The sequence below is a fragment of the Solanum lycopersicum genome, chromosome 9 (assembly GCF_036512215.1).
Source record: "Solanum lycopersicum chromosome 9, SLM_r2.1".
NCBI classification, from domain to species: domain Eukaryota; kingdom Viridiplantae; phylum Streptophyta; class Magnoliopsida; order Solanales; family Solanaceae; genus Solanum; species Solanum lycopersicum.
The window spans coordinates 19,740,810-19,753,665 of record NC_090808.1 but is presented as its reverse complement, the minus strand read 5'-3'; the positions used below and the strand labels follow the sequence as shown (position 1 = coordinate 19,753,665).

Below are 12,856 nucleotides of genomic sequence, written 5' to 3'. Positions count from 1 at the left end.
ACCTCGGACTCTACTTTTTCTTCATACCAAACCTCATAACCCCCTTCATAGGTTATATCTTCAAATAGACATGGTCACCAGCATCATAGTCTAAGGGCCATTTTGTGTTGTCTGCATAAGACTTCTGCCGACTGTAAGTAGTAGCCAACCTATCTCTAATCACCCTGACCTTCTCTAAGGCCTCATGAATGATCTCTGGACCCAAAATGGATGACTATCCAACCTCGAACCACCCAACTGTAGACCTACACCTTCTACCATACAGTGCTCCAAACGGTACCATCCCAATGCTACAGTGATAACGGTTATTATACGAGAACTCTATCAAAGGAAGATGGTCGTCCGAACTACCTCTGAAGTGAATCACACACGCTCTCAACATGTCCTCCAATGTCTGAATGGTGCGCTCTGCTTGCCCATCAGTTTGAGGATTAAAGGCAATTCTAAGCTTCACTGTGTGCCTAAGTTCTTCTAGAAGGATCTCCAGAAATGTGAAGTGAGCTAAGCTCCTCTATCTAAAATGATAGACAAAGGAATTCCATGCCATCTCACAATGTCATCAATGCAAAGTTACGCATAATCCTCGGCTCTGTAAGTAGACTTCACCGGGATAAAGTGGGAAGAGTTAGTCATCATGTCCACAATAACCCATATGCAGTCATGGTGTCTCCTAGTCTTTGAAAGACCAACCACAAAGTCCATATTAATGGCCTCTCATTTCCAAGTAGGAACTTCAATAATCTGAGTAAGATCGCCAGGCTTAAGATGTTCTACCTTAACCTGTTGACAATTAGGACCCTTGGCTACATATACTGCAATGTCCTCTTCATGCCATCCCACCAATAGATCTGCTTAGGATCATGATACATCTTTGTGGAACCTGGATGTATCAAATATTTGAAACCATGGGCCTCTATGATGATCCTAGATCACAAATCATCCACATCTGGTACAACCAGCCTGTTTTGGTACCTAAGTATGTCGTCATCTCCCAAAGCAAAAGACTCACTCATATTTACCAACAATGAGTCGTTTAACTCCATCAACACAAAATCAAGATGCCGACCGTTCTTGACTTGAAATACCAAGGATGATTAATAACTAGAATGAAGTGAAACACCCCCACTAGTAGAGTCAACCAACCGCACACCCAGTTTGGCCAGTCTGTGTACATCTTTCACCAACTCCTTCTTCTCATCCTCAATGTGGGTAGTACTCCCCATGCTCATCCTGCTCAAAGCATTAGCTACAACATTAACCTTACCTAGATGGTAGTGGACATTCATGTCATAGTCCTTCAACAACTCCAATCATCTCCACTGATGTAGGTTCAAATCCCTCTGCGTGAACACGTATTGGAGACTCTTGTGGTCTGTGAACACATCCACCTGCACTCCATACAAGTAGTGCCTCCATAGTTTAAGTGCAAACACCACAGCTGCCAACTCTAGGTCATGAGTGGGATAATTCTTTTCATTAACATTGAGTTGTCTGGACGCATAAGCTATCACCTTACAACCCTCAATAAGAACACAACCCAAACAAACCCCAAATTCATCACAGTAGACAGTGTAATTCTCACCACAATAAGGCAAAGTAAGCACCGGGGCTGAAGTGAGTCTGTCGTTGAGATCCTAGAAACTCTTCTCGCAAGTCTCCGCCCATTCAAACTTGACTTCTTCTTCGTCAAAGTTGTGAGTGGGGTTGCAATGGAAGGTAAAACCTCCACAAACTTATAATAATAACAAGCCAATCCAAGCAACTACGAATATCGGTGGGAGTAAGAGGTTTTGGCCAGTTCTTAAAATCCTCAGTCTTCCTGGGGACAACCTCCACAACTTTGTCGGACACAACATGACCTAGGAAGGCCACTGATCTAAGCAAGAATTCACACTTGCTGAATTTGGCATACAACTGATGTTGTTTAAGTACCTTCAAGGTTAGTCTCTAATGCTACTCATGCTCTTCCTTGGTGTTAGAGTAGATGAGAATGTCATCAATGAATACTATGACAAAAGAGTCAAGGTATTCACGGAAGACCTTGTTAATGAGATCCATAAATGCAGTTGGTGCATTAGTGAGACCAATGACATGACTAGGAACTCATAATGACCATAACAGGTATGAAGGGCTGTATTTGAGATATCTTCATCCCTAACCCTAAGTTGATGGTACCCTGAAAGAAGATAAATATTCGAGAAGAGACTAGACCCTTGAAGCTGATCAAACAAGTCATATATTCTGAGAAGTGGATACTTATTCTTGATAGTGACTTTGTTGAGCTGTCGATAATCGATACACATACTAAAGGTTCCATCTTTCTTTTTTATAAAAACATTGGAGCGCCCCAATGGGATATGCTCGGCTGAAAGAAACCCTTATAAGTGAGATCTTTTACCTGCACCTTCAATACTTTGAGTTCAGCTGGAGCCATTCTATTAGGAGGAATCGAAATGGTTTAGTGTTGGGTTCTAAATCGATTCCAAAGTCAATCTCTCACGGGGGAGGAACTCCAGGAAAATAATCAGGGAACAAATCTGGGAACTCATTCACTACAGGCACTGAGTCTATGGAAGGAATGTCATGATCTAGATCATTGACACTCACAAGATGACATAGTAATCCCTTTGTAAATAATTTTATTGGCTTCATGGTTTGAAATCAAGGGGTTAGGATGACTTGAGTTGTACTCCTCCATGACCAGCTCTACTTCATTAGGAAACGAAATCTCACAACCCTACTATGGAAATCCACACAAGCATAGCAACTATGTAGCCAGTACATGCCAAGAATGATGTCAAGATCGTTCATAGGTAACTTAACTAAGTCTGAACACATAGTCCTACCACATACAACTATTGGGAAATCCTTGTACACTTTATTAACTCTTACATTTTCTTCTAAAGGTGTACTAACCACAATAGGATCATGCAAAACTTCAGGAAAATATCTCAAAAATAAGAGAAAGTAAAGGAGTTACAAAGGAAGGCATAGACCCTGGATCAAGTGTCACCCTGAGTCTAGACCCCAGAAGAGATCGGCGTCGTTAACCTTTAAGAGGTTGCAAAAAAGCCTACATACGTCATCGTTAATTCATCTAAGTTAGTTTTAGCCGAAAATTTTGAAACTTTTTGTTTCTTAACATACATGTAGACATACTACTTAACATCACACAAATCAACCATATAATAAGGAGATAATCAATTGAAAGAATCAGTTTATACTTTTATGAAACGTATTTTTGCAAAAACGGCACCAATACAAAGTCTTAATAGAAGTGGAAAAAAACACTACTGGAACATGCTCCACCAGCTATAGCTTACATCTAAGCTAGATAACAATGGTAGACATCCTTGAAAGCATGAGGGCCTACAAAGTCCGGATAGCTGCAACGTCAACTTGTAAGCTCTAGCGTCCACCTGTGCCTGCACCTAAAATTGTAGAATTGTATGGGATTAGTACACACTTGTTTTAAGTATGGGTATATGCAAGCACACACCAAGGACATGCATGAGTAAGAACAACTCTTTCCTAACGACATGATTATGCAAAGTCATGTCAGTGAACTTGCCAAAATGGCATTAGGAAATTTATTGAGCTTCCAAATTTGGATTAGGAAAGTCATGCCACGAGAGTAACATGCATCATCATACTTATCACACTGCGTACAACACATAACATCTTACACATAGCACATATCATTTTGCATATAACACATTAGATCATACACATAGCACATATCGTTTTGCATATATCACATGACATCTTTCATATCATTTATTCATATGCCATGATACCTTGGAATCATGGACTTGAAAATAAGACTTTCCAAAATGAGGGCTCAACATATGGGACCTGAACAAGGGAGCCTTCTTTACCAAGCACAAAGTATGCTTCATTCTTTCATACGTACTTCACTTTATTTCATTCATAGGCTAGTGTGAACACCAGCTATACCTAGGATGTTGTTTAAAGACTTTCATCGGATTTTTTGTGCAATGATTACGAATGACCTAGTGTCATTACTTAGGTCTAGCTCACCTCTTGATTATCGTATCCTAACACCTTTGGTATCAATCATTTCATTATGGGCCTCATTCATTCATTGGGAAATTTAACTTTAACCGACATAGATCATGTGAGCATAATGAAATGCAGTTCTCCCTCAAACCAGAAAGAGGTGGAATAACTAGCTAAAGTGACCCAAAACATGCTAGTGTACATGGGAATTGAATCCCGCAAGATCCATATATTGGAAGTATAGGTTCGAAGACAAGGAGATATAAGGAGACCTATACCCGACATGCCGAATAGTCTCATATCATAAGAGTTACATGAACCTCCACCCTTCCCGAAACAAGGCATCACCGCTCATATCAAGACTATCGGGGCTCAGTATAAAGTACCATTACATTCAACTCATACGTCATGGAAGCTGGTTTCTAGTATGAGGATATCATAGCTCAATAGATGATTTCTAATCTTTTTTTTAGTGTTAAGTATACATTATTATCAATACTTTCATTACAGTGTTCATAGAGACTGATCTCTTCATTTCACATTTGCCTCTTATCATGTTGTCACAACATTCACTAACATTAGCACATTTGCTCGTCTTTATTACTCACCCCTTTTTACGTTAATGTTCATTTTATCATATGTGAATGTAGTTGTCCATTTGTGTGTTTCACATTCTTACTTAACACTTCTAGGGTTTCATCATTTTATTACATTATATTCACTTCATCGTATGCTAATGCACTTGGCCATTTAGTGTGTTTTACACTCGTACTTAACCCTTCTAGGGTTACATCATTTCATTACATACATCTTAGGTTGACTTATTTTTAAACGTATTCTAGACTTATGGGTCTATATATACAAACCATGAGTCTTCATTCATAGTTCGTTTAAGTGATTCATATCTTCCTAAGATTATATGGTACAAGACTTATGCATCTTGTATGTATGCAAAGATCTTGATTTAGATCTAATTAGGCAGTATTATTCTTGAACACTAAATTCACGTATGACTTATGTATCAATACGAAATTTGGGCAAGGGAACCCGTTTCAAATTTCTTGGACAACACTTATAATTTTCATTTATTTTATTTTGGTCCACACGGCTTGGGGACCCAAGATCAAGCCCTAACGCCTACATTTCCTTTTAATTTCTTTTCTTTTAATTTTCTCTTTCTTGGACGAGGGTTTGTGGGATCGAACCCCAAAGCCCCTTTTATTTTAATTTCTTTTTTGTTGACTTTTTTAGAGTTGAGCATGAGGGTGTGAGTTCGAATCCCCACAGCCTCACTTTATTTTTCTCTTTAATACCTAAATCATCTAAGAGGTCCTGGGTTTAATTCCCACATGCCTCAATGTTTATTTTATTTTAATTTCCTTAAGACTATTTGAGAGGTTGTGGGTTCGAATCCCACTCCTCTCATTTTTTATTTTCATGATTTTATTTTCCAGCCTAGACCAAGGTTTAAATCCCCCTCACCGCAATACTTTTAACTCAGTTATTTCCATGTTTCTAATATGGTGAGGTCACGGGTTCTGACCTCACTTATTTTTCTTCATTTTTCATAACATTTTAAAACATTTTAACTTGACCAAAATTCATCAACTTATTGCTGGAAATTTTGTAATTTTTCAGCATCTTTTTCATTAAGTTACACATTAGTTCTTAGGGAAATTTCATGGTTTATTTATAACATTTCAGGTGTATTTTTATGGATTCGTTTAGACAACAGTTTCTCACTCAATTCAGACACATTACACTTCATATGAACATCACGATTTACATAAACATTTGTACATAAAATACAAAGAACTAACATGCTATTTCAAGTCCTAATCCGTGACCAATAGTCACGGCAATACAACCCAAATGCACGTAAGTCATATATTCGCAAAACATAGATTGTCATTCATAACGATTCCAAACACACATTCATGAATATATCATCACGAAAACACATTATATGCCTAATATCTACCAGCAATCATACCCAACGTACAAATCAACGGGAGCTAGTGACATGGACATGCAACGGGGAACAATCCTAGTTTTCGGATTAGAATATACCGAACCTTAAGGAGTCTCTTAGGAAAGGGATCAACAGAGAAGAGAACCCATACCTTTTATGACGTTTAAACCTAGAAGTTTCTTCCCAAACCTTCTACAACATTCACATCCAAAACCAAGTTTCAGCACAAAACTTTCGACGGAAAGCCCTCCCTTTGCCTAACGTATTTTACTTAGCATTTGATTTTATTTTTCGTTGTGAGTTCTTCAAGTGTGAAGAACTTTGGTAAATTTTCTATTCTTGTACGTTATTTTTGCATAGAGAACGTGAAAGAGAATGATATAGACGTGAGAGAGAGATGAGCGTGAGAGATGAGAGTTTTCTTAGGCTTAGAAGTCTAGTTTAGAACTTCGTAAAATAAGAATTTATTAAATGGTAAAAATAAGATTTACCTTTTATTTTAAATCAGCCAATAAATAATAAATATTAATTAATTACATTAATTTACAAACTTAAATAAAAAAGTAATTTAAATCATCGCTTCAACCTAGGTTCGAATCGGGGTGGAGCAAGACTTCACTCTAAGAACCAATTTCGGTCCCTCTCTCCCTAAAATGCCCCTCCACCTTATTAATTAAATAATAAATTATATATTTTGGGTAATTACGATACTACCCTTACCCTAGAAAAAGACAATTTTACACCTAGACCCTCCAAACCTAAGATTTTCCCTTTTTAAGTCTGGTAAAGACACATTCGAGTAAATCTTCATATTCGAAAGCCCTACATGGATTGAACCAACCTTTTATACCTCAAAATGACTCCCCAAGTTTGTTGGCTTGGTTGTAGCAAGGGTTCAGAGGTCTGTTTCTATGCGCATTAATCTGTGTGAACCCGGTCTAATCGTAGGCATTCTGGACACTTTAAGCATTATTCAGCATAGCTATTTTTAGGGTTGTTACATTAATTAAGGCATAAACAACAATTGAGAATACTTGTAGCATACCTTTGACCACATCAATGGACTTCTCTTGCTCCTCCTTGCTCGTGAGGGGTAGAATATGTTCCTCTTAGGAGGCTCGGCCGCTGTTGCGCCCTGTGGATTAGGGATAGGCTGAGCATTACCTCCAACCTGACCCCTGTTCTATGGGTAGTCTTTGACCATGTGCCCGCTCTTCCCACAACTGAAGCGGGCATTAGTGTTCTGTCTACACTGTCCACTATGAGTACGGCCACACTTTGGCACATTGCCTTCTTGGACACAACATATCACCTCCATTGCCCTTCTTGGGCTCGGGTCTACTTTCTCTAGGTGCTGCACTCCTCTAAGAGTTAGAGTTCCCTGAACTCTAATTCCCCTTTTTGAATCAGGGCTGCTCACGGCTGCCGAAGTTGTTCCTGCCGCCACTATTACTAGGACCTGCCTGATCAGAAGGTTTATGCCTCCTAACCTTACGGGCCCCCCTCTTCTCCTTGCTTGACATGTACCATCAACCTGGAGAGGTCCATGCCATCATGGAGCATAGCAGCCCGACACTTCTCCTCCAGATTTCCTGAGATTCTTGTAAGGAATTTACTCATCTCATCCCTACTGTTAGATACAAGGGAAGTGGCATACCTGGACAATTTAACAAACTTTAGGGAATAGTCCCTGACTGTCATCGATCCCTGTTTTAGGTTGATAAACTCCTCAACCTTGGCCTCCTTCATCTCCCTAGGAAGAATCTATCAATGAAGGATGTTTTAAACAACTCCCACTTGATCGCACCTCTACCAAAAGCTCGTCTATCGTGCCACATCTTGCACCAAGTCTATACAACATCCTTGAGCTTGTAAGAACCAAGCTCAACCTTTTCAATATCTGTTGTCCCCATAGCCACTATAATCTTATGCACCTCATCAATATACTCCTAATGATCCTCTGAAGTCTTGGACCTTGTGAAAATCGGAGGATTCATCCTCGTGAAGTCCCATAGTCTGTCTGCAATGCTACGTGCTGGTGAGTTCTCCCTCTAAACATCCTATCTGTTGGCCTGGGCTGTCATAGCCTGGTCCTGCATAGTGATGGCTTGACCCATGTAAGACAAAGCGGTCCACACCTACGCATCAGTCAACCCAGCTAGGTTAAATGGCATGGACACTCCTTCAACTGGAGCCTGGGGTGGAACTTGGTTATCCCCAGTAGCTGCTTCTCCACTTCCTCAACCAGCGCTCTTTTTTGTGTTCATTTTCTGAAAAAGATAAAAATAGATGTCAGATACGCTCAAAACACCAAGAAATCAATCATCAGAGAAGGCACAATAAGATCAGAAGAATGGAATCTTTGCAACTCATCATAAAGTTTCTAATTCATGATAGTGGTGCACTTCACTACCATGACTTAGAAACTAATCAACGTGGTTGATGTTAACTTAGTATCCTAGGAATTTAATCTAACGCTTTGATACCAATTTTATCACGATCGGAGTCTATACCCTAGCCACAACTGGTGTCGTTAACCTCTCAAAGGCTGCAGACAAGCCTTCATACATCACCGTTACATCATCTAACTTAATTTTTGCAGAAAATTTGAAAATTTTGCTTACTTAGACTTCATAGTGAGAAACATTGAACTTGCATAACATTATATACAAAAACTCATTAGCATTCAGAAGAACCATCTATTATCAGATAATCAAATGAAAGACTCAGTCAATATCTATATAAAATATAGAGTTTCCAAAATAGCACCAGTACAATATCTGAAAATAACTGGGAAAGAAACAGTAGTGGAACATAATCCACTAGCTAATGTCTACATCTAATGCTAGAATAATATAGTAAGCATACTCGAATGCATAAGGGCCTACCAAATCGGGATGAAAGCTCCACTTCCAGATAGCTTCAATGTCGATTCGTAAGTTCTAGTGTCCAGCTGCACCTGCACCTAAAAGTAGAGAGTTGAATGAGATTATTACACACTTGTACTAATTATGGGTATATGCAAGCGCACACCCAGGACATGCATGATTAAGAAGAGCTCTCTCCTAACGATATAAATTATGGAAAGTCAAGTCAGTAGACTTGCCAAAATTAAATTAGGAAAGTCATGTTCTGAGAGTAACATGCATACCATACGTATCATATCGCACATAGCACATCACATATTGCATATAGAACATAGCACATAACATATTGCATATAGAACATAACATATTTCATATCATTCGTTCATATGCCATAAGACCTTGGAATCTTTGACTTGACATTAGGACTTCCCAAAATGACGGCTCAACATATTGGACCGCAGCCTTCTTTAGCAAACACAGAGTCCGCTTCATTCATTGATACGTACTTCATTTTCATTCATTCGTAAGCTAGTGTAAACACCAGCCATACCTATGATGTAGTTTATTTTTTTTCGAGTTTGCTTTGCAATAACCAAAAATGACCTAGTGTCATCACTTAAGTCTAGCTCACCTCTAGATTATCCAATCCTAACACCTTTGTTATCGTCATTTCATTATGTGCATTACTTGAGGATGTCCTCATTCATTCTTTGTCACGACCCAAATCCGGGCCGCGACTGGCACCCACACTTACCCTCCTATGTGAGCGAACCAACCAATCTAAGCCTTAACATTTCAATATAATATCAACAGAAAATAATGCGGAAGACTTAAACTCATAAGAAAAATCAAAAATCGACTTCTATAACTCAAAAACTTATCATTATCCCCAGAATCTGGAAGTCATCACCACAAGAACATCTATAATCAAATTACTAAACTAAGAGTATTCTAAGAAGCTAAAAATACATAAGAAGCTAGTCCATGCCGGAAGTTCAAGGCATCAAGACTTGAAGAAGAAGATCCAGTCCAAGCTAGAAACTTTAGCTCACCCTGAATTTCCGATGCAGTAAGACTGGCTTGAATTACTGTTGAGTCGAAGGTGACGGCACGTTTGCTGCACTCCACAAATAAACAAGAAGAAAACAATAAAAGTAGGGGTCAGTACAAAACACGGGTACTGAGTAGATATCATCGGCCAACTCAAAATAGAAAACAGTATATATTAAGCAATATCATAAAATCAACTAACATCCTTAGCATGCAGCATTTACAGTTACCATAACCCTTGGTTACAACACCAAGCACATCAATGAGGACTCACGCCTCCTCATCATACTCATTTGGGAATTAGTTCATTAGATTGAATATATTAACATTTTTCAAGATTCATTATCTTTATTCCCCTCGTGTCGGTACGTGACACTCCGCTCCTCAATATACTATCCTGGTGTCGGAACGTGACACTCCGATCCTCATTCTATCCTAGTGTCGGAACGTGACACCCGATCCATATATTCTATCCTGGTACCGGAACGTGGCACCCAATCCATATATTCTATCCTGGTACCGGAACGTGGCACCCGATCCGTATATTCTATCCTGGTACCGGAACGTGGCACCCGATCCATATTCTATCCTGGTGTCGGAACGTGACACCCGATCCATATTCTATCCTGGTGTCGGAACGTGACACCCGATCCCCTAATCTCACTACTTTCGTTCATCAAGCCTTCTTTTATACCAAGGCATCATCATTAACAAAGTAGATTAGGGTTTCTTTTCAAGATTTGGGATTCAATAGCTTCATCATGCTTATTTATTCATAATTACATAATCACATCATTCATGCAAGCATACAATTAAGCATATAGAAGGGTTTACAATACTACTAACATATATCATTCGCTATTAAGAGTTTACTACGAATAGCATGAAAACCATAACCTACCTCCACCGAAGAATTGGAATCAACAAGCAATCTCCCAAGCTTTGATATTCTTCTTCCTCGTTCGACTCTCTCTCTCAATCGATCAATCTATCTCTCTCTTTTCTTTTCTCTTTTCTTATTCAAAACCCTCTTTCTTTTACCCTAATTAACATATAACTAAGTGTAAAAGATGACAACAATACCCCACTAATTAACCCAAAATTACCTCTTTTATCCCTCAAGAATTTTGAGTTATTAATGTAAACCCACGAAGTCGATAATTAAGGAAAGAATAGTCCAAAACGTCCCTTAAAACGTGTAAAGAAATCCGATTCTAACTGGGATTGCGTAACTTGTGACGGGCCGTCGTGACTGAGACGGTCCGTCACTCAGGTCGTCGTGAGGGCCAGGACTTTATTTTCACCAAGGACACTGTGACGGTCCGTCACACCTGTGACGTTCCGTCCTGCAAGTCCGTTACGAAGTTCAGAGAGTCGATTTTTAGTACCCAATTTCAGAATTCTTAAGTATATTGAAACGAGACATCTGTGACGGACCGTCGTGCCTGTGACGGTCCGTCGTGGGTTCTGTTGTTTCAGCCAATTTTCCAGAAATAAAATCTGCTGCTCAAAACGACTAAACAGGTCATTACAATAGATACCAATTTACCCATCGTTCGTCCCCGAACGATCACAAGAAGGAAAATAAGGGCGAAAAAGGAGTACCTGAATCTGTAAACAGATGTGGGTATTTTTCTCGCATATCCGCCTCCTTCTCCCAAGTGGCTTCTTCAACCGGTCGATTCTTCCATTGCACCTTGATGGATGCAATCTCTCTTGACCTCAACTTGCGAACTTCTCTATCTAAGATAGCAATAGGCTCCTCCTCATAAGACAAGTTCTCATCAAGCAAAATTGAATTCCAACGGATAATGTAATTCCCATCCCCATGATATCTTTTCAACATAGACACATGGAATACCGGATGCACTTCGGAAAGCCCTGGGGGCAAGGCCAACTCATAAGCCACCTCCCCTATTCGCTTAAGTACTTCAAATGGTCCAATATACCTTGGACTTAGCTTACCCCTTTTTCCAAACCGCATCACCCCTTTCATGGGCGAAACTTTCAACAAGACTTGTTCACCTTCCATGAACTCTAAGTCTCTAACCTTTCAATCTGCATATTCTTTTTGTCTACTTTGCGCCGCTAGAAGCTTTTCTTGAATAGACTTCACTTTCTCTATCGAATCCCTCAAAAGGTCAGTACCCCAAGGCCTAACCTCAAATGCGTCAAACCAACCAATAGGAGACCTACATCTCCTACCATACAAGGCTTCGAATGGAGCCATGTCAATGCTTGAGTGATAGCTATTATTGTATGAAAACTCCACTAAGGGTAGGAAGCTATCCCAATGACCACCAAACTCTATCACACACGCACGAAGCATATCCTCCAACACTTGAATCGTTCGCTCAGACTGACCATCGGTCTGAGGATGGAACGCAGTACTAAGGTCCAACCTAGTACCCAATTCCGCATGCAATGTTTTCCAAAACTTAGAAGTAAACTGCGTACCTCTGTCTGATATGATGGATAGTGGAACCCCATGCAATCGAACAATTTCTGATATATAGATCTTGGCTAACTTCTCGGCATTGTAAGTCACCTTAACCGGAATAAAATGAGCAGATTTAGTTAACCTGTCAACAATCACCCAAATGGAGTCATACTTACCCATTGTCTTCGGAAGACCAACCACAAAATCCATTGCAATTCTTTCCCACTTCCATTCCGGAATGGGCATTCTCTGAAGTGTTCCTCTGGGCCTTTGGTGTTCATACTTTACTTGTTGACATTTTGGACATTTGGCAATAAAATCCACAATGTCACGCTTCATTCTACTCCACCAAAAGTGTTGTTTTAGGTCACGATACATCTTGGTTGCACCTGGATGTATAGAATACCTTGAACTATGAGCCTCTGTCAGAATAATGTTGATCAAATCATCGACGCGGGGTACACATACCCTTCCCTTGATTCTCAAGACACCTTCCTCATCGATTTG

At 39.6% G+C, this 12,856-nt stretch overlaps 1 protein-coding gene across 1 annotated transcript; it reads right to left on the bottom strand.

Annotated features, from left to right (window-relative positions):
- Positions 1-7,175: 7,175 nt before the first annotated feature.
- On the bottom strand, positions 7,176-7,905 carry LOC138338407 (uncharacterized). The gene is made up of 3 exons (XM_069289364.1): positions 7,849-7,905; positions 7,520-7,756; positions 7,176-7,451 (listed from the first exon to the last, which is right to left on the bottom strand). The coding sequence occupies exons 1-3, from the start codon at positions 7,903-7,905 to the stop codon at positions 7,176-7,178; spliced, it is 570 nt and encodes a 189-aa protein (XP_069145465.1).
- Between the last annotated feature and the right edge of the window lie 4,951 nt (positions 7,906-12,856).

Coding starts and splice junctions, on each gene's coding strand:
- LOC138338407 (XM_069289364.1), bottom strand. CDS start 7,905: ATGGGGACAACAGATATTGAAAAGGTTGAGCTTGGTTCTTACAAGCTC. Junction 7,757..7,848: donor CTTACAAGCTCAAGGATGTT/GTATAGACTTGG, acceptor CTTCATTGATAG/ATTCTTCCTAGGGAGATGAA. Junction 7,452..7,519: donor TGGACCTCTCCAGGTTGATG/GTACATGTCAAG, acceptor CTGATCAGGCAG/GTCCTAGTAATAGTGGCGGC.